Raw genomic sequence first — 18,178 nt, forward strand, 5'->3', positions numbered from 1 at the left:
AAGACAATCTGCACATTTTATAAGGACCACTGATGTAATTGAATTTCCATTTGGTTGCTTATTTTTTGGTATTCCTCCAACTTACCCCATATATACCGCCAATTTACCCCGGGGCTGGGGCAAGTTGGCGGCTTTTCCACGTCACATATTTTTGTCTATAGAAATGAAGACAACGTTTCAAATATTTTAATAAAATTTAGAGATGTTGCCAACAGTCTGCCATTTCATACAACGTGTTCTATCTACTTTGTAAGATAGCATAGCATGAACACCTGCACAAATCGTAGGATGGATTGCAGAATTGAGCATATCCATTGTCATATCAGACTTCGCCACAATCTACAATGACGTAGACCCGCTCAACTCCACACACCTGGCCACGTCCTTACAGGCGTTTTTATTTCATAATAGCCCTATCACCTACTTAAGGAAAACGCTCGGAACCGAAAGTTTTTCATAGATGACGGAGATTTCAAAAAATGTGATCTGGAGATTATATAAATATGTTACCAATACTTACTATTCTCATGCTGGTTTGGGTGGCATTATGATGAATATAAAGAATATGATGAATATAAAGAATATGATAATAAAATATTATTTTAATGTCGACTAGCCTGTACCAATTCATAAGGATGAAACCTTACAAAGCATACCGAAATAAATAGTGTAGTGAGTATCCGAGTTCAACACGACACAACTAATCCACATTTTTTGAACAGTATAAATCAGTAACCCTGCAGATAAGCAAAATCGGAAAGCTCTCACCCGATTGACGTCGGAATTATTCCCTCGGTAAACTTCGCTTTTCAGTTGACACAGCTTCTCTGCAAACTATAACCTTCATCTTCTGGCCATTGTTAATGTGAACCTTTGATATCATGCTATTTTCTTCTGCTAACAACTTTGCGTTTCAAATTTTTTACGATGAGATTCACACTGGAGTTTATTTTAAAAAACACGTGGTGCATAAAAGCTACAGCTTCAAGTTCGCTTTCACAATAACTGAACAGGTTTTTTTTATAATTTCAGTTATCAAACAAACTACGTGACGAATTCGGACTTGAATATTTCATAAACCGCGGGATAAATTCGGGCTATTATTCGATAGTAAAGACTGTTTCACAGGATTCCAATTTTTATCAATAGAAAGCAGTAGAACAACACTAAATAGCAATTGGTCGAACGCACTAAACTTTAATTGTTGTTCATTATGCGGGTTCACACTTGGATTCACATTTTCAATTTCAAGAGTAGAATTTGCATTGTAAAAAATAACGATGGTGAAAAAATTTCGTGTTCTATTTTGTAAGATCTACCAAAATCAAAGCGGTAAAAAATAAAGACTGAAAACATCGCCAACTACCCCCGGTCTCCCCTAATCTGCCTGTCATTATCATCATCGTGGTCGAACGGGTACTCCAAATCATGCCCGAATGTATGTTAGACTTCCCACATACTCGATCACACAGCCAGCAAGTTCAAGGTCTGTCTCGATGTCTATAAGCATAGCTTTAGCTGGTCTCTCTTTCGGCATTCCCAAAGTAGTCTTCCGTGTTTTATCAGCTCTCTATTGTCAGCATGTTTGTGTACTTGGTGCAGCTCGTAACTCGTGAGTCTGCGCCATTCTCCATTTTTTACTGTACCGCGGTGGATTGGGCGCAGAATTGTTCTTTCAAACACATCGAGCACTCGATAGTCTACCTGCTTCAACACCCATACCTCATGAACGTACAGAACAACAGGGTGTATCAGCGAGTTCTATAGAGCAAATTGTATGCGCGTCTGTAGGCTACGGGTTTTTAGTTGACTTCGTAAACCAATGAAAATCATACTCGCAGCCGCAACACGCCTTTTTACCTGATTGTTCTCTGTTTGGCAGAAAGTCATTTAGCATAACGGTCGTTTGGCATGAGGCATTTGGCATAATGGTTATTCGGCATAATGGCCGCTCAGTCTGACTTAAACTAGCCATAGCTCCCATGTTGGCTTTATGCCAAATGGCCTGACACCTTTTCTCTTGACTAACATCGTTATCACATGTCACTAGTGTAACCGTACCCCATCGATTTCCATTTCGAAACCAACGCCGTTCAGATTGCCCTGCTCTCTACAGGCCAAAATTTAACTATGTATTGTCAGAGTTTATAGTCAGTCCGATTCTCGCAGCGTCCCTTTTGAAAAGCGAAAACAACTCTGCGATCAACGCCAACGATGTCGATGTCGTCCGTGAAATCAAGAAGCATGTGACATCTAGTGATATTGATTCTGTTCCATTGCACATCATATCTCCGTATTTCCGGCTATTTTAACGTTTGATTTGGGGCCATCCAGCGTCATACGAATTAACCCTATTCAGTTTGATCGGAAAACCACATTCAAGCATCAGGTCGCAAGGTAAACATTTGATCCGTCGTTGATCGAAATCGTTTTCGAAACATTTGCTTTGATATTCGCGGCTAAGTAAAAAAGCCAACGAGCTCCGAGCGAAAAAATTGCAAACATTAAATTCTTGTTTATATAGAAAATCCATGCTATGGGCTTTAATTGTAGCTATAAATAAATTGCTTGCAAACTACACTAATTTAGACTGTGAGAAGTATTTTGTTAATTTTTCTATCATTCATAAACGGTAAATTATATTCTACTGCTTGTTGATGCTTCCGGCATATCATAACTCTCATAATAATCCAAATAATCATCATCATCATCATCGAGCGGAATTTCTTCAGGATTTCCACTACAACCTGCAGGGAGGTCGTCATCACCAAAATTGTCTTCGTACTTTCCATCAATCGTAACAAGCTGAATAATAGCACTGTAAATGAAAATACCGATTAGTTCATGAATTCGTTTTAATTGGTCTAACCTTAGCAGAGTTCCTTCATCGGATGACCAATCCACTGGTGACGGGTGACAAATTTTCTTTTGCAGAAAAAGATTGAATCCTCCTCTAAGATCTTGAATCAATCGATAAGTTTCTTTGTCGCATCTGAGTCTGTGGTATTGAAATCAAAAATACATAAAAACACTTCGCTAAAAATCGTTAAAATTGCTACCCATAGTGACCGGCAATCGAGATGTATTCAAATTCCCCTTCCGTCTCTACATGGTTGTCACCAAAGAAAAACAGTGGAAACGGATTTACCACCGTGGTGTCGAACATGGTCAAACTGGAAATCTTCTGCTTTTCATAGTAGACTACAAAGCTAGTAGGAATAAATACCAATCAATAGATTACGAGAAGCACAACTGATGGTTTGAGACTACTAACTTGGATTCAAAATCAGCTAAAGTGGCATTTACCGAACACGGATGAATGACCGCTCTTCCTTGACCTTCGATGGCCAGAATTGCTCTACCATCAACCTTTTTACGATTGCGAATCACCTTTCGTACGAAAGCAACATTCGGATACAAACCAGCGCCAATTAGTGCCGTCAGCAGCTTGTCGTTGCCAGAGTTTAGATTGTTGTAACGTGATTCTATGTTTGAGTTCTGTAAAAACTTTGCAAAATACAGATACTCGCAAAACTGCTGCTTCATACTGCACAACTGTTTCAATGTGGTTACATTGAGAAAATTTTGACGTGCAAAGTTATAGGCTTCACTGCCCCTACGACTCTTCCACTGGTGAATCACATTGGCCAGCATTAGGTGGTCGCTGTGGTGACCCTCAGCAAACTTACGTCGTACAGCATCGACCTGCTTTTCTTTCCCGAAAGGTTTATAGAATGCATCTTTAAACGAGAGGCTAGCTGCTATCGAAGTGATCGGATCGATGCAGCTGAAAATACTAGACAGGAGAACCATTTTACCCGTGCGCGGATCCATTGGGAGACGGGCCAGGTGGTAGCCCAGTGGAGTCAATACTTGATCATCATCCAAAGCATTGAGACGATTCAGCAGCTGCAATGATTCCTCGATCACTTCATCGGTGGGACGATCTAGCAGTTTGTCCATAAAACGACGTACTTCTCCGAGGCCAAGTATTTTTATGTTCAGAATTACTTCGTCCAATGCGACACGAAGAATCTCCGGAGGTGTGTTCTGCAACAGTACGCTGCGACGGGCTCGAGAATAAAGGTGATAGCTTATGCCCGGTTTGACACGTCCCGCGCGACCTGAAAGTATGCGTGGATGAGTTATACAATCAAGATGGAAACAAATTAAACCAACCCTTCCGTTGTATCTCATTGGATAGAGAAATCCACTCATCACGCAGCGATGCTATCCCATTCTCGTACATATTGATTTTATGCTTTCCCGTATTGATAACGTACACCACATCGTCGATAGTGATTGAAGTTTCGGCAATGTTTGTAGCAAGAATGATTTTTCTAGTACCACTGGTGGGTCTGGAGAATACTGCTTTTTGATCCAATTGTGGAACTTTTGAGTGCAATGGATAGATTAGGGTAGGATATCTCGAAAGCTGCTGATTTGCGGTTAGAAGTTTGTTTACTTCGGTGATTTGAGCCAAGCTAGGGAAAAACACGAGAATTGCACCATCCGGTTTGGTTGCGGTGATATTAAGAATCAATTCAACAATTAAATTGTCTTGATTAGTCTCACTTTCTGGATTGTTGATAGTTTTTATAACTTGAGGTGAGTAGCTATCTCGGAGGGTTTCTATGTAAGGTTCAATCATATCCAAAAATTGGCTGTTGAAACGGTTTCTCCTGACAACAGCTTTCTTTGGATTATTGAAATTATGGTAGTTTAACTCAGATATAATGTCCTCCAAGTAAAACTCTTGCACAGGAAATAAGAGTCCTGGAATCTCCACGGTAGGACAGTTGTTAAAGTATCGCGAAAAGGTTTCCGCGGTTAAAGTGGCACTCATCAGTATCACCTTGAGATCTTTTCTATATGTCAACACCATTTTTACAATCGCTAGAAGTAAGTCTGTAACAACATCCCGCTCGTGAATCTCGTCGAGAATCAGATGAGAAATTCCTTTCAGGATAGGATCACTTTGCATCATAGTGAGAACAATTCCTGTCGTGCAATAAGTTATAGTAGCTCCATTAGACCGAGGTTTCACACCGTCTAATCGAATTTGATAGCCAACTGATTGACCGAGCCTCTCTCCTCTCTCCGTTGCAACTCTTTCTGACAAAGTTATCGCTGAGATTCGTCTCGGTTGGGTACATATTATTCGACAATCACTTCCTTCTTTTGCAATTATCGCATGATCCAATATGAATTGTGGAATTTGCGTAGTTTTTCCACTACCCGTTTCTCCCTTAATCAAAATGACTTGATGCTTGTCAATCATGTTCAAGATCTCGTAGCGAGAACCGAAAGCTGGTAGTTTTTCACGAGATGCTTTCATTTCAGGAAGAACCTCTTTTTGTATAAATTCTTGATATATATCTTCATTCAACGACTGCTTTCTTTTAGTTTGATAGTAGTCAGTCGGTGCATTTTGTTCCAACGACTCAGCTCTCAAATTCTGCTCTATATTTGTATTTATTACTCTCAAGTATTCGTTTTTGAACGGCGAATTTATATCACTTTCTATAAAATGTTTGAAAAAGTCAACATTCTCAGAACCATGATGAAGATTTAGTAGTTTTCGAATTTCCTGAATCTGCCACTGTGGTATCGTTATATCCACAACCCGCCGTTTCTCCTTTTCCTTTTTCTTCTCCGTTTTTCTATCGCGATAATACAGTCCAATTTCCCTCCCAGTCAATCCAGGCGGGGGCTTACGCTCAATTCCTCTAACTACATCCTCATCCCCGCTATCATCGAACCGCATGAACATCCCTGAATCGATTCCGACTTCATCGTTCTCGTAAGTCACTCTCTCGCGAACTTTTTGTCGGCGGTGTTTTTTACCGGTTCGGTACGGTCCACTATCATCGAAAGCCCAGCTGGTATTCTGTTTACGTTGCCTGTTGGCATAAAACATACCAATTTCTCTGCCCTTCAAATGTGCGGGTGGCCGACGGCCACCGCTGCCTCTTCGCCGGCCCATATCACTTAGACTTTCCTCTTTTGTGGCCTCTGTTTGAATATCGTCTGACTAAAAATATTGACTTTGTGATAGAAACGGAACTTTCACTCATTAGATAAAAATTACCTTTCTTTCCAGTCTAAATTTTCGAAGCTTTTCCTCAAACGATTCTTCACTATCGGACATTCCCAAAAATATCAAAGTTTTGCATCTGAATTGCTAACAATCATTGAATGTTTTGGTATAACTCTTCCTGTAATTTTATGTACCGCAAAATTGTATCCTTAAAATAACGATACTGCTCCTTGAAGTTTAAACTCTAATTTGTTGCTTTTCTGGCCAGATAAAAGTAGAAATTATTATAATAATAGGTTTTCGTGCGATATAATTATGAGTACTATTAGCAAATAATATACTTTTGACAGCTTGTATATAAAATATGATCAAAATATAACAAGATAAATAAGGAAATATTTCAATATATAAGTAGCCATTGGAAATATTTCTACACTTCACAAACAAATTCACATCCCGATTAGAAATTCGCGATCTCCCAGTAAAGTTCAGCCGGAAACGAACTGGAATTCTGGCTGGTTACAGTTCGCATTCCGGCTCCAGTGACACAACCGATTCTAACTAGAATCGGTTGTGTCACTGGAGCCGGAATGCGAACTGGAACCAGCCAGAATTCCGGTTCATATCCGGCTGAGGTTATCAGGCCTATCGCTGGATGTCAACCGCCAGTCGGCACGAGAGTGCAGTGATGAAGTTTTTATTTTCATCTGTCAAAACACATTTTAAAGTAAATTTTGAATTTTATAAACTCAATCATTATTATAATTAAATGTTATTTCATCTAATGAAAAGTAATATTGATAAAGAAAATACGTTTCCTATCTCTGAAAAATATCTAAATGGTAAATTTCTTGTTACACCACTAACGGCCAATTTCTTCACTGGATGAAGAACCGGTTTTTGCTGAAAACTTGTTTTCGGGTTGCTGTGGCCAATTAGCCGAAAACCGGTTTTCATCTAATTGAAGAAATTGGCCGTATGTATTTGTTCTTCCGGTTTCAGCTTATACTAAAATGAAATTCAGAAAACAAAATCCCAAAAAACACGATTGGCGATTCTACGTTGAAACCGCTCACAGATAGCGCTGTAAGCAAAGTGTTGCTGATTTGATTCTGTTCTGTCATAGTGCATAGACTTTCTGTAAACAATGGTAAAAAATAACTTTGAAACATCAAATCACCGATCAATTTGTTGATAATTGTTTATGAAAATGAAGGAAAATCATCATTTTATAAGATGATGAGTAAACATCTTGCGAAAAGGGTGTAAACATAGTTGTTTCTAATATTATTCGCAGAGCTATATGTGTGCTGTTCCAAAATGTAATTTATTGAGCACCGTAGCCGCCGCAACATGATTTCCCGTTCCTCCTAAGTTAAGCTAAACCTTCATGAGATGGTGTAAATTCATGAAACTCTCCACATCACGTGAGGAAAGAATATATCCGGGTAATAGGAAAGTGTCAGCTTTGTATCATACACAGCCGATCCTTCTCTCTGATAGTCTTCACTGTATCTCGTACGTAGTCCATTGGTACTGATTGGGTCTCGGTTTCGAGTTGGAACTTTATTTATGGGACGATTTTTTATAACCACAACAATACCTCGTATACATTTCGAAGAAATGTATGAGCCAAATAATTGCAAATGGCCGTAATTTCAGAATAATTGCAAATAAAACTAAATTTCTTACTCGTTTCATTCATATTTTGGCAGTGGTAAGCTTTTTCCAAAAAGAAAATAAAGTTTGTGTTGTAAGCTACGACTCACTTGCGGGTGAAAAAAGCAAACTGTATCACTTTGTCAGTGCCTGAGCTGAATCATAGGTGTCGCATGACTAATTTAGGTTTTGCCGCAAATTGCCAATAGTGGGATTAAAGAGTGCAGACTGCAGGTTTTGATAGTCAAGGTTATCCACTGACAAATCCAATTTCTAGGTAAACATTTTACGTATCTAAAACAACCAAACTTATCTCAACAATACAAAAATAAAACCGGAGCTCGATAATTCGCAATAAAATATCGAGTTCAACTTAATGTTTAGGTGTGAAACGAAAGAACCAGTGTTTTCTTCAAATACAAAAAAAATGTATTTGGTTTTCTTATCACCTGTGATTAAACTTTTTGTGAAACTATGTAATGTTTATCTTAAAACAACTAAAGCCACGTTGATTAAAGCCTAATTAGCCTGTGTACGCAGACGAAGTCGACCAGCAAGTAGACATAAATTGACTTATACTGTGAGCCGTGTTCACAAACATTGCTTCACAGTTTAATGGCAGTGTTGGTTAACACGGTTCACAGTAAAAGTCATTATTCATGTCGACTTCGTCTGCGTGCAGAGCCTAATGGCAGTGAATGAAACAATCAATGGAGAAAAAAGAGGTTATAAGTGTCAGTGTTAACAGCGACCTCTAGTAGTCTTTTATGAAGAACAATGAAACCCAGTTGTACTCGATCGAAGCTAAATTCCGAAAGCACCTATGATGCTTGAGTTTGTAAGAAACGTATTCTAAGTAACGATATCTCGAATATTACATTCATGTATTTATTATTATTATTCCTTATTACTTTTCAGTGTTTGTTGGTTGTCAAGCAAAATCCATGCATAGGGCTCAAATCTAGTTTTCGGAGAGCCACAAAATGATTACACTTTTGTATGGGACCTTGGCGTATTTAATTTGTATTTGCATTAGCTTTTGTTCATCAGCATTCAAAAAACTATTCAAAAATTTCTTGTCAGTAAGAATGCACAAAAGCAGTAAAAAATCATTTTCATAGGACAGCAGTAATGTAGCCGTATATTTTTTTTTTTTCCAAAAGCGACTTTTAAATAGCATTTAAAATGAATTAAATGCTTATCAGGTAGCCGCCAAGATGCATTTTACATGCTTATTGATTATCTTGGTAGTATTGTTTTTAATTCCGACAAACCGTTACCGGCTGAACATAGTTCACAACAGTCAATGGAGGAGAAAACTTTTTTCTTTTGTTTACTACCAACTTGTGTGTCAGTAACGGTTTGTCCGAAATTTCCACCAAAAGTGAATTTTAACAGTTGGCTTCCCGTATAAATAAATACCATTCTACACTCAAAAAAAAGTAAACGTTATGCCTATTGATTTTACACATAGATTTTTGCAATTAACGGAGGCATATAGACACTATTTGCTGGCACATAAACCTAATGTGTGTATTTACAAGAAATATTAATCTTACATTCACATTTCATAACTATTAGGCACATAAAACCCCATTCTATAACAATATGCACATATAACTTATGTGTGTGCATACATAGTTAATACAGTCGACACATAGAAGGTATGTGTGCGCGTGATAACAATAGCATTTCTTCTTCATATGAATATTAAGCGGTTTGAGGCAAATAGAATTAACGTTTGGATTTTTTTCAGTGTAGAAATCTTCGGAACCATTCCCTAACTATTCATATAATACTAACCATACTGGGAATACTACTGATACATTTCACCATTATAATTCAACTATTATACTACCATACTCATTTAGTAACCATCTCCGATACCTTCCGTGTATCCTATATTGAAGATTCGTATACTACATTGTACTTTTGCGCCAGAGGTTATACTGATTTGGTGGTCTTTGTTATACGTACATCTGTTTACGCTGCTCCTAAAACCTGTAGATTAATATGATCAAAAATCCTCGCCTTACAATATTATGGCGATAGCTCAATTGGATAAAGCGTTAGTTCATTTAGTGTCAACAAAGCTCTCTTCAGAAGATAGCGTGTAACAAGATAAAACTTCATCAATCGATAGAATCGAAATGTTGAAGGTGAAGAGATTTTTTTTTCTCCAGCTAATATTTTATCCATCGCTAGACCTGAAATATGCATGCCACCGTACTCTGTATGGTTCTTGAATCGTATGTTGTCAAAATTTATATGGAAAACAGCACATTTTGGTATGGTGACTGTTCTTAACGACCCGTTGTTTATATGGCCGAGCATGGAAAAACGACACTGGTTATGTTCGATATTATACTAGGCAATGGTTAATCTATTGTTGAACGAACCATATTGAAAATGGTTTTTCAACGTTTGATTCAATGGTTGGCATATGGTACAGATTTATGCGGGTTATACGCCCTAATCATATGTTTGTTCACGGTTAAATAAAACAACCTGCAGAATAAGTTCTTTTGACTTACTTTTGAGTTGTGCATCGCTTTCGCACTTATTAGTGTTGTCAAAAACAAAACGAGAGATCGACTCAGTCGAGGTCTTTCGTGAAGGAAGCTACTTTTGAGTTGTTTGGGGTGAACTCAAAATTAGGTAAATTCAACTTAAATTTGAGTATAAAAAACCTATCAATGAGTTGTAATTTTTGCCGTGATTAAATGGAAACTACCTTCAACACGGTTTACCTAATTTTAAGTTCCCCCACGAGATTGAGTCAAAGGAACTCAATTTTAGGTAGTTTTTCGTTTCCGTGTAATAATCCGTTTAATAATTTTAGACTAAAATTAGCTAAATTTTTCTAAGAGTGTAAACTGACTATCTGCCATGTTTGCCATTGCCAGTCTTTTATATGTGTGAATGCTTTTCTCGCGTTGAGGGTGGACAAGCTCTCGTCGATTTTACCATTTTCGCTGTCTCGATGAGGCAGTAGCAGTCAAAACGACAAAGCAGAGAAGTGAAAAGAAAAAATTCTTTATCCATTTTCATTTGCTGTGTGTAAAATTATCGGTACGCTGTGGTAATCATTGCAAAATTCGGAAAACTGAAACGATACGCTAAACGGGAGTGAAACAAAAGGACGAAGTTCCTACGGAATATCAGTTCGTGTTCACCAGTTGCGGAGCGGCGCAGCGGAAGTCGCGTTTTTCAAAAGTGCTGGCCGAAAATTTCCGCACTGATTTGTGTGGTGCTGTGGATAGCGAGAATTTTCCCATTTTAGGAAGCATCGCAGTGGAAAAAGGTCGAATTTTCGAGGAAAAGTGAGTGAAATTAGTATGGACCCCCCAGTTGATGGCTTGTAGCCAGGAAAGCGAAGAAAAAAGGCTCATCACGCATAAAATCGGGCCGTGTTTGATGAGATTTTGTATGATCAAGTTGCGTATAGAGCAGACGAAGAAGGTGGTCGACCAGTAGCACAAGATATGAATGGAAAAGTATGAAAGGGAAACGGGGTGGATCAGAGGGAACAGCAGCAGAGCAGTGCCACAAAGAGAGACGGAAAAGAAAGAAAAGTTGTCCGAGAGATTTTTTTCTTTTCGCTCTGCCTCGCTTCCGAGATTTGGATCGTTTCATTCGTTGCTGTTTGCTTCTTTTTCGCTTCATAGTTTTGCTGCTGAACGGGTGCACTGGCAGAAGTGTGCAGGTGAAATTGTGCACATTTTATTCGACGATGGTTTCAGTACAATCGACGGGTCAATCCTATATTTTGGAATAAATGAATAACTTATAATTTATTAACAGCTATGAGACAACAATTGATGTTGCCACTGGATTGTTTTATGCATTGCACTTTCTCGCGTTGTTATAAAATATTGAATCGATTTTGCACCCTTGCGGTCGGCAACGAAGATTATTTTTGTCCTATGTCGAAGTTTATAAAATGGCTAAGATTAACTTTCATTTTGTTCCCCTTGCATTTCTATCAATTTGAGTACGGTTCCAAAACTTTCACCTTTCCTTCTGTTAATATTTTGGACTTGAACAGATCGGATCCTTACGCTGATTGTGTTTTTAGGTTCAACCGAGAAGGACGGAATTCAAAACAATACCGAGCGAACGTATTCTGACCTGAATCTAAAAACGAAATCAACGTAAATGTTTTTATTTTTTTTACGATAATGATTGATATGTTTAACATAATTCGTCGTTGTTAACTTCTTTGTATATAATGTTTATCATTTTGTATAATTATGACTTCCCTCCTTGTAAAGATTCTACGATTTAAAGTTCTTGTCCGGCCCTTAATTTATTTTAACAAAGTATTTTTATTTATACAGTTTACGCGTTTCCTCCATTATTTGATTAATTTTTGATAACATTTCGGATCTTTTTAAATGTATAAGTTGAAATCATACCAATTTCGGATAGGAAATGTTCGTAACCGAGCGTAACGGCGATACATTTCACTCGTGAAACCGCAACGCAAATTTATTACAGTGTACATCTCATTAGTGTTTGTATTCGCATCGAACACACGAATCCATGCTCAAAACCACCGAAAACAGTTGGCCGTGCACTAGTGTGCATTCCATTCAGAGGAAAACGCTGGTATTGGTGTGACTCGAGCAACCAGAGCAACACTTTTCTGGCTCTAATTTTTTGTGTGGTAAATGATGGATCGCGGATGGATGGCTCCCTGATGTATCCGTTGTAGGCGAGTGGCTGACGTTTCTTTTCCTATTGTGGTCATCGTCCAACATGAACTCGAACTCTCGACTCTGCCCGAATTGTGTGTGATGTGCCTATTTACTTGCTGAATTTGAAAGAAAAGTGAAGCTGATCGGCAAAATTTCGATTTTCCATTACAGGAAAAATTGCTCCCCGTTGTGTGCTCCGAGGCTGCTGGATATTCGCCTCAATACAGCTGCCGTGTATGATGTGTTGAAATGAAGCATAGTTTTTTGTATGATGGTGATGTTGGTCGGGACGGAAATGGCTGCAAGAAGTTGTCTTTGTTTTGATAATCTTATTTGAGTGGAGGCAGTCTATGCTACTACGATCGGACTGCAAAATAGCCGGAACCAGAAAGCAAGGCTGGTTAGATGAAATAACCAGGTTGTTTCCATGTCTTATGAACGACTGAAAATCGTTGGAAAATTAGTCGTGCAGCAGTGAACGGAGAGAGGATATGGATCAAAGTATGCGGAGGCAAAAACGACGGCTACAAAAATAAATACAGTGAAAATAATTTTCTTATGAGAAAAAGGATTTCTGCTGTGGGGCTATAATTGATGTTGATGGCGAAACACGCCAAGGCTGGCCATGTACTGAATAACATAATTAGAATAGCGAGGTGAGTGTTGTTTGTATTATTTCTATCAAACAATATAAATATTTTTTTCTTTGAATGAATTTTACCTCGAATGCAGGTCAAATGTCGGATGCAACACATGAAACGCACTTCTATGGTCTCTTAAAAGTAGTCCTTCCTTGATCTGAAGCACAGTGTAAATTGACAGATTGGTGTACTACGATCAACGCATACAACATGAAAAGCTGTCTTGGCTGACTTTTAATTGAACAAATTTATTGAATTAGGTTTACATAATTTGCTGCAAGTTACATAAAATTATATTTCATGTTGGTTTTTGTAACTTGTGGCAATTTGTGTTCTACTATATAATATCCTAAAAGCCTTGAGGAAAAGCCTTTTATGCAGTTAATGCTTATTCGAGCGACTGTCAGGTGTTCAAATAAAAAGAGCAGCTTTGTAAAAATGTTATTTCTGATAAAAAGAAACCGGGTTGTTACAGTTTTACATTTTTACTATTATATATTTTTAAGACTGAGAAACGAGATTTTTAACGTTTCTTCAATTAAATAACTTCTTCAAATGCAAAATGAATTATATTCGATATGGAAAGACTTGTTCGAATACACAAACGGGTCGATTTCCGGAATCATTCTTTAGGCATTTCAATACTTTTTCCCACATAATTTTTTATCTAATTAGGTGTCGTTATTCTAAAGGTATGCTCGAATATTGATTCACTTTTGTCTGTGCTGTAGGCAATACGAAGTGTTATAATATACTCTAATAATAGGCCGCATCGATTCCAGCGTGTCCCTCGGTGCATACATTCTACAATAATAAGAACGAAAAAGTGAAACGCTTCATATATCCTGTCATGAATTAGAGATAAGCCTAAATACACCATACATTTTGAGCTATTGATAAATTGCTTCATGAAACATTTATGAACGAAAACATCAAAGTGTTTTTAGAGTGACAGGCAACAGTCGGAGCACACGAAACTATGCTCTTCTCTTCTGTGTGTCATAATAAGCCACAGTGATAAAAAAAATCAGTCCAAAATTAAGGGTTTGAACGATAATTTATAGTTGATTTTGTTTCCTATTACGCGACTGAAGTTTCAAAAGACAAACCAATTTGATTTGCACTGTATTTTTTTATCGCTGAAAAATTTTGTTTTAATTTGTTTTATTTTTTAACTAACTAGTAATTTTGGATTTTGTAATTCTTTCAATCAGTCAACCGAAAAATGTGACGTAACTAGAAACAATTTCCTATAACTTTTTTGACCTGTATGCATTGCCTACCGTGGAATGGCAGATGTGCCGCAACCCACAAATGAATGAGATGGGCTTGGATAAGTTCTAGTATGTATACTAGCTTGTGGGTAGTACGAAGCTACCGCCGAGTTATGTTCGGCCGAAAAAAATCCAAACGGGACACGGTCGTGGTTTGAACAAATCGATTGAATATCGATTCCACATTAAACGCGCAATACACGTGTTGTTGACCCGACGAAATGATGGTGGTTTATGTTGCCGACAATGTTTGTATGTTCACGGGCTATTCATCCCTTCTTCCATCCTATGCCACCACTAGAAGAACCTTGCTTATATCAGAACGTGATATATTTCTGTATATTTATTCTTAGTAGCAAAAATGTGAATAAGTTCTTTCTATAGAATGTCACGTCGAAAAATTTGTACACGGACGTTGCTCGGGCAGCTAGTCTTGATCGATTTGGTGCTGATACTCCTGGTGGGAATAAAAATTGACCGGGAGTTGGGACGGTGAGGATAATTTTTTCTGGTCACTATTTGCTCCAATTGAAACTATGATAGAGCAGATGGACCCTTTCAGAATAGCGTATTTCTCGTTGCGTTAAAACTTAGAGCTATTACAGCTTCATTTGATTCGCCGAGCGGAAGTGCTACCCACTCCTCGTTTGTATTTCAAATCAGCCTGTTTTCTACAAGCTAAAGCATACTAAAAGCACTGCATACCTGTTAAGTACAATCTCGACTCTCGGTTACAGCAAGCTGATTTGGAAGCTGAGCTACTAGCAGTCATTATCATCAAGTAGGACAAACATGTGACCACAGTTGGTGTCATGGCCTACTTCTGTGTGTACGCCGTGGAAGAGAATGATTGGCGCTCGTGATTGGTAAATAACTTGCATCGGAGGTCAGTGTTCGATCTGCAAATCAATGGATACTGTATGCAGTGCAGTGCATACGTTGCTAGTAAAGAACCCACATAATCTGCTGGGAAGCACTAGCGAGTTTGGTTTTGGCTTTTCTTTCGTGATATTATACGGCGCATAGGAATTGCCAATACAGCGCTGCCTAAGGGGAATTAACAAGTTCTAGCTTATGCAGTTCCCACTTGTGTATTGCCAATTTCCCCCCGTATATATGGCAAACGGCCAGTGTACGGATCCATCCGTGTCAATCGAGTAGCTTTATTACGGGCTTCAGGTTATAAGTTTTTATCGCATTTTCGCATCGATGTTGTGATAACATAAGCATCCCGATGTTTGAAATTGACACCACGGTGTGTATAATAGAACAATATTATGACAAAAAATAAGCATCGTTGAATTGTGCATTATTGTATGAAACAATTTTTTACCTTTAATTTAAAACTAATTCTGAAATAATCCACCGGTGGATCCAGAACAATTTTTTTTTCCAGGTTCAATTCTAAATATCATGATTTATGAAACATATAATATTAGGCTGTCCCAAAAAAAAAATCGATGTTCGAAAAGTCATGGTGCTCAACCCTATAATGAAATATAAGCATATTTTAAGCACTTTTGTAGAACAAATCAAATTTCTAAAAAATCATCTAGAGGTTCCGCAAATGCGATTTATGAAAAATAGCCATTTTGAGTCAAATTGTCGTATATAAGCGGTTTTCGTAATTTTTTCAGTCCGTTTATTTTTTGAATATATTTTTATTTTTCTGTGGACCTTCGAGAATAAATTCCATTTCAAAATTTTTCATAAAAAATGCTTATATCATTGATAGAACAAAACGATCAATGATCAATGATTAAACAAAGCGAAAACAATATTTTTAGTCAATTTTGAATAAAATCAACACAAATAATTTTTTTTCATTAAGCCAAAGGCATATGTTGGAAAGTTCTATGCATTACAAAAGTTTTCGTCAATATAAATTGTGAAAATTCGGTCGGGAGGCTGAGATATAGCATTTTTAGTAAATGCTTTCAAACCATTAAACCTTATCACATTTTTTGAATTGATCAATATCTCAACCTTAACTTGACCAGTGTTGGCATTTTGGGTGTCAAATAAAAAGGATTTCTCTCTATCTTACAAAATTTTTCCATATGTGGAATTTATCATCTTATTCTAAGGTAGTTATTGAGACATTTATGGAATTGTGCATGATCAACAACTTTTTCGAATAAGAAGTGATAACTTTAATGTTGCTATAACCAGTATAACATTCACGATTGATTAGATTTATTTATTAATGTTGATATATGATAAGTAATGAAACACTCAAATATAATATTAGGAACGTGTCCACTGCAAAACAGACAGAGAAAGAATAAAAAAACGGGGGTCGATAGGTCAATTAGTAGGTATTGGAGGCTGTGGCGGTGATCACGATACTGTTGGGAATATGTGATGGCATCATCACAGTTCCTCGATGGCGGAGTGGTTAACGCATCCAATTAGAAACTGGGAGATTGCAGGTTCGATTCCTGCTTGAGGACATATCTTTTCTCAGTGCTTCCAATAAAAATGTGAATTTTCACCGTTTCTTCATTCTCACCGTTCCGGTCATTTTTTCTCTGTTTGTGTTCCAGTGGACAAGTTCCTAAAAATCCTTGAAAAAGCAAAAAACAAAGGCTCACGTCAAAACAAGGAACACATACTCAAATTGAAACCATTTTATATGTTATCGAATACATTATGGCATGATAGATTATTTTGGCGCTTTCTGTTTTTGGCGATAGTTAGCCGCTCTCATTGAATTGAAAAAATAATAATGTTCGTCGACCCTCGGTGGATTATTTTCAAACAAGTTTTAAATTAAAGGTAAAAAGGTCTGCTATCGAATAGCGAAAGATTCAGCGATGCTTTTTTTGTAATAGGGTCATTTTCTATACACACCGTGGAAACAAATTGAACAGCTCGTGAAATGACTAAAATATAATAATCGGAGACTATTTAAAAAGGATACAGAACAGGGATTTTATATGGAACAGGCAATGTTTCGTAAAACCCTTTCAATTATATAGCCGGTTTTTATACTGATTTTATACGGTTTTTCGATTCGGACGGGACGGGAACTTATTGACAGATCGTACAGGGTTTTCTACCAGGTGGATGTTGCATTTTGAATACTAAACGGACAAATAATTAAAGAAGGCACAAATAGAATGAGGTTTGAAAGTGATGTATTTACTGTAGGCCGGATGTACGAAGAAATGCACTGTACCATCGGAATGATGTGAGTCGAAGAAGGAATGCTTTCGGATTAGTTGGGTGGCCTCATGTACCAAGAAGTGTCACAAACTTGAATGTAATAGCTATTGGGGTATACGATTCAATTAGGACACTGTGCTCGTTGGCTGATCTATTGGTGACGAATACCAAAGTGGTTATCGCGAAGAACGACCAGTGACAGACCAAATGTATACCCTGCAACATATTCTGAATAAATCACAATTACAATTTGCGAACCCACCATCTGATTGTGATTTTTAAGGCAGCGTATGATTCAGTGAAACGAAACGCACTGTGACGGATAGTGCTCGAACGGTTCTATATCGTTCACCGAAAGTCATTTACCCGAATGACGTTCGCCCGACAGCTATTTATCCGAATGTCATAAACCCCAATAGACCACTTGCCCGAATGTCATTAACTCGATTACCGCATTCACTCAAACTTATTTGGGATTTTCGATTGGTGCGAACCGGTGTAGTGAAGTGTACTGGTTTTGCACTTTCGAGTAGAAGTGCAGAAAATTGGAAAACCAGTACACTCCACTACACCGTTGCGCATCAATCGAAAAGCATAAATGTACATGTACGTGTACAAATGTACGGTTTACACGAATATGAATAAATACATAAATAAATAATAATAAATTAAATTACCTGCAATGTATTTTCGTTT

The 18,178-nt window shown here is 37.6% G+C and overlaps 2 protein-coding genes across 4 annotated transcripts in view; one reads left to right on the forward strand and one right to left on the reverse strand.

The window, feature by feature from the left end:
* Positions 1 to 2,483: 2,483 nt before the first annotated feature.
* Positions 2,484 to 6,375, reverse strand: LOC131681335 (ATP-dependent DNA/RNA helicase DHX36). The gene is made up of 6 exons (XM_058962091.1): positions 6,092 to 6,375; positions 4,180 to 6,034; positions 3,275 to 4,124; positions 3,060 to 3,209; positions 2,870 to 2,998; positions 2,484 to 2,818 (listed from the first exon to the last, which is right to left on the reverse strand). Exons 1-6 carry the CDS (start codon positions 6,149 to 6,151, stop codon positions 2,638 to 2,640), a joined length of 3,225 nt encoding a protein of 1,074 aa, XP_058818074.1. The 5' UTR covers positions 6,152 to 6,375; the 3' UTR covers positions 2,484 to 2,637.
* A 4,248-nt stretch (positions 6,376 to 10,623) lies between these two features.
* Positions 10,624 to 18,178, forward strand: part of LOC131686227 (dual specificity tyrosine-phosphorylation-regulated kinase 2) — a 40,414-nt gene continuing 32,859 nt past the window's right edge. Inside the window, exons 1-2 of one of the 3 annotated variants that reach the window (XM_058970474.1) lie at positions 10,624 to 11,022; positions 12,571 to 13,055. The gene's annotated coding sequence lies outside the window, so the exon portion shown is untranslated. Of the gene's footprint in view, positions 11,023 to 12,370; positions 12,501 to 12,570; positions 13,056 to 18,178 lie in introns of those variants that run through there. The other 2 variants (XM_058970475.1, XM_058970476.1) reach the window with 2 other exon arrangements.

Source organism: Topomyia yanbarensis, chromosome 2, assembly GCF_030247195.1.
Source record: "Topomyia yanbarensis strain Yona2022 chromosome 2, ASM3024719v1, whole genome shotgun sequence".
Lineage (NCBI taxonomy): Eukaryota > Metazoa > Arthropoda > Insecta > Diptera > Culicidae > Topomyia > Topomyia yanbarensis.